Source organism: Mandrillus leucophaeus, unplaced genomic scaffold (assembly GCF_000951045.1).
Source record: "Mandrillus leucophaeus isolate KB7577 unplaced genomic scaffold, Mleu.le_1.0 Scaffold1, whole genome shotgun sequence".
NCBI classification, from domain to species: domain Eukaryota; kingdom Metazoa; phylum Chordata; class Mammalia; order Primates; family Cercopithecidae; genus Mandrillus; species Mandrillus leucophaeus.
Genome location: NW_012098097.1, coordinates 545,661 through 549,601, shown reverse-complemented (window position 1 = coordinate 549,601; position 3,941 = coordinate 545,661). Strand labels below are relative to the sequence as shown.

At 36.7% G+C, this 3,941-nt stretch overlaps 1 protein-coding gene across 1 annotated transcript in view; it reads left to right on the top strand.

Moving 5' to 3' along the window:
• The window catches only part of SLC16A6 (solute carrier family 16, member 6), a 6,116-nt gene extending 4,495 nt beyond the window's left edge, over positions 1 to 1,621 (top strand). The window contains exon 4 of the mRNA XM_011971293.1: positions 489 to 1,621. Within this exon, the coding sequence (XP_011826683.1) occupies positions 489 to 739 (251 nt within the window). The 3' untranslated portion in view covers positions 740 to 1,621. The remainder of the gene's footprint in view (positions 1 to 488) is intronic.
• The last annotated feature ends 2,320 nt before the right edge of the window (positions 1,622 to 3,941 follow it).

The following is a 3,941-nucleotide window of genomic DNA, read 5'->3' as shown; positions in this document are numbered from 1 at the left end:
GGTGGCAGGCACCTGTAATCCCAGCTATTCAGGAGGCTGAGGCGGAAGAATCGCTTGAACCTGGGAGGCGGAGGTTGCAGTGACCCGAGATCGCGTCACTGCACTCCAGCTGGGGCGACAAGAATAAAACTAAAAAAAAAAAAAAAAAAAAAAAAAAAAACCTAAAGTGAACTCAAGTGAAAATAATACAGTTCCTTCCTACCGAAGAATATTACCTTTTCAAAGAAGTATACACCTAAATGTCCCAGGTTTTAGATCCTCTGCTAGGACAGACTTAGCCCAAGAAGAACAAGTATATTGTGTGTTTGTCTCTTTCTCCTCTCCAATCTAGCAAAGATGTCTGCCTTTAACACCCATTTTTCTTTAGAAACACAAAAGAAAACAAGGAAGGCAATGAAACTGAGAGGCTTCTGAATGTGAGGGTCGCCTGGGTGAGAGGGCTCATGTCTAGGAAGGCTGCTGTTAACGGACGCCATGCTCTCTTCCAGGTTTGTTGGTGGACCAAAGTAAGATCTATAGCAGAGCCTTCTACTCCTGTGCAGCTGGCATGGCCCTGGCTGCTGTGTGCCTCGCCCTGGTGAGACCGTGTAAGATGGGACTGTGCCAGCGTCATCATTCAGGTGAAACAAAGGTAGTGAGCCATCGTGGGAAGACTTTACAGGACATTCCTGAAGACTTTCTGGAAATGGATCTTGCAAAAAATGAGCACAGAGTTCACGTGCAGATGGAGCCAGTATGACACACTTACTCACAACAACAGCCACTGTGTTGGCTGGAGAGGGATGGGATGGGCCCGACGGGGACACAAGGAGGTAGAGGAGCTAACCCCTCTACTCCACTTTCAAAACTACATTTTAAAGGGAATGTGTATGTGAAGAGCACTACGAACATCGTGTTTGTTTTGTTTTGTTTTAAGCTTTCCTTTTTGCTTGTTTTTAAAGCCAAAACAAAAAACAACCAAGCACTCTTCCATATGTAAATCTGGCTGTATTCAGTAGCAATACAAAAGATATATAGAAAGACTCTTTGGTTCACATTCCAATATTAAAATAGTGACATGAACTGGCAAAGTGGTTTTAAAAGCTTTCACGTGGGACAAATGATTTTCTTTCTTTCTTTTCTTTCTTCCTATGGTCTTGTCTGAATAAACTACTGTCTTGAATAAAACAACATCCAACCCAGGTCATTGAAATGAAATTGGCCAGTCAAAAAAAAAAAAAAAGACTTAAATCATTTAAAAAATTCCTAATTTTCAGAAATATTGAATAAATAGTTTTTGTTAAACCTTTTGTAAAATACCAAGGCTCCCATTAACAAATTACGGCCTCTGCTTGCTGGAGATGAAGTATAGTTGAAGACCAAACATTTTACTAATAAACAAATTTTAAGTATATACATAACTTGAACTTCATAAATGTGAAGATTACCACTTCTTTTTATGGCCAGTCCTTACCAGAAGTATTTCAGTACAGAATATACAAAATGGCATTTAAAAATGTGTTTCCTGTTGCTTTTAGTTATACAGAAATATGTGACTGTAGTGTCTTTAATTTAAACCACTATTTATTATTAAGTTATTCTAGGATGATTAAAGTAATCAAAAAAAAAATTGGAGACATAAGCAGCATTTTTACCTCCTTTCTGCAATCCTTTAAATGACTCACAGAATACGTCTTATCTTGTAAAAATACTTTCATAAACGGCCAAGTTGTCATGATTCTTCCATTTGATTAGGGGCAACGTGTGCTATTAAAGGGGAAAAAATACTGGATAGCAAATCGCCTTAGCTTTCAAAAATAATTTGTTTTATCATCTAAGAATACTTGAGGAACTTCTTTGATCAGAATTATATTTCATTGAACTCTTAAAGCATTTCTGATTTAAAGAAAAAACCATCTAATTGTTGAAGGATTTCTGTATTTCACATGGGGGTAACAGAGACAATTACGTTATAGTGAGTTACAAGTTGCAATTTACATCTTCTATAACTTGATTGCTCTAAGTTGCCAGAGGTATCGGGTAGCTGGTCATTTTTTGTTTTGTTTTTTGTTTGTTATTCTTTCTTTTTTTTTCTTTTGGAGTTACACTACATGTATAGTATTGCTCACGTTAGCAGTTTTCTGTAAAGAGGGCAAGCGTCAGGATAATAGGTGGACTTTTTACTCACCTATTTTACCACAATCTCACCCTGCAGGTGATGGTCAATGCTTGCTGCTCCATCTTTATTCATCGTTAATGTCAATTTATGACAACTCAGGGGGAAAACCATAACAAGCCTAGTTTGGTTACAGGTACACACAAGCTTGAATATTTCTCTGCACTGAAATGAAAGTGGCATAGTTCATCACCACCTGCTACAATCTGTAGAGCATCTTATCAGCCATAGAAATAGGACAATCTATAAAACTTCGGGGAGGGTGGGGGAGGAAATGACAAAGTGTCTGTCAAAAACAGACATACCTAAAACAAGGTGGATGTAGCAAATCTCTGTCACTGCTTGAGAAGAACTTTGAGCTTGTGGCAGTTTTGCAGACTTAACATGACTTCAGCACTTTACAACATATTTTTTACTATGAATGTTCAATACAATTTAATATTTATAACTGATTTCTGAGGGATCTGCTCCATGTCTATTCTGTTATCTGCATGAAAGCAAAATGTATGCCAATTTCAATATGTCAATAATCAAGGTTTTAAATGTTTGGAAGAAAATACAAACAAGATTGCTGATTTGTTCTGTATTCGTGACATTCTGGTACTTCTAGATTTGCAATAAATTTATGGATTTTTTATTTAAAGAGACTGATTTTCTTCTGTTATAAGATTTATTGACTCTCACAGCATTCACTGTTTGATGCAATTAAAGTTATAAAAACTCACCAAATATTCACTCCAAATAAATAATTTTTTAACGTTTATCTTCTGCAAAACCTTTTAACTCTACTAGAGATATATAAAGTTTCCCAAGAAGTTTCTACTGAACTTTTTATTTATATTTATTATTATTATTATTATTTTAAGATGGAGTTTCGCTCTTGTTGCCCAGGCTGGAGTGCAATGGCACAATCTCAGCTCACTGCAACCTCCGCCTCTCAGGTTCAAGTGATTCTCCTGCCTCAGCCTCCCGAGTAGCTGGGATTACAGGTGCCCGCCACCATGCCTGGCCAATTTTGTGTATTTTTAGTAGAGATGAGGTTTCACCATGTTGGCCAGGCTGGCTTCAAACTCCTGACCTCAGGTGATCCACCTGCCTCGGCTTCTCAAAGTGCTGAGATTACAGGTGTGAGCCATCATGTGTGGCCTGAACATTTTTATGTCCTTTTTTTTTTTGGTCATTGAAAGCAGGACAATTTTATTTTATGTTGAGTTTCATACAAATCATTTTAAAGCACCTTAGAAAAAGACTAAATAATTCAAGGGAAGTATTAAGTAATGAATAACAGGAGAGGGAAACAAAGATTAAACAATATAATCAAATGAAGAAGCACATTTTCATCTAAGAATCGAAATCAGAATGAAAGCAGGAATGTAATTTAATTATTAATGAAAAATACATGAATGAAATGATATCATGGTACCCAGAGTAAGCCTATCAAAAGTCATAAAGGCAAATAGTTAAAAGACGACACCCAGTCACAGAAGCGTTCTAAGAACTGTTGTAACCTGTAAGTAAACAGCACGGACTCTACATGCCAGGGGTTGGCAAACTTTTTCTGTAAAGGTCCAGATAGTAAATATTTAAAGCTTTGCAGGCCACGAAGCCTCTGTCTAGTCAACTCTGCCGCTGAGGGTCAAAAGCAGCCACAGACAATATATAAATGAATGAACATGGCAATGTTTCAATGGAATTTTATTGACGGATACTGAAATGTGAATTTCACAAGATTTTCACACAGCAAATATATTTTTTTTTTCAATAACATAAAAACGTTAAAAAAAAA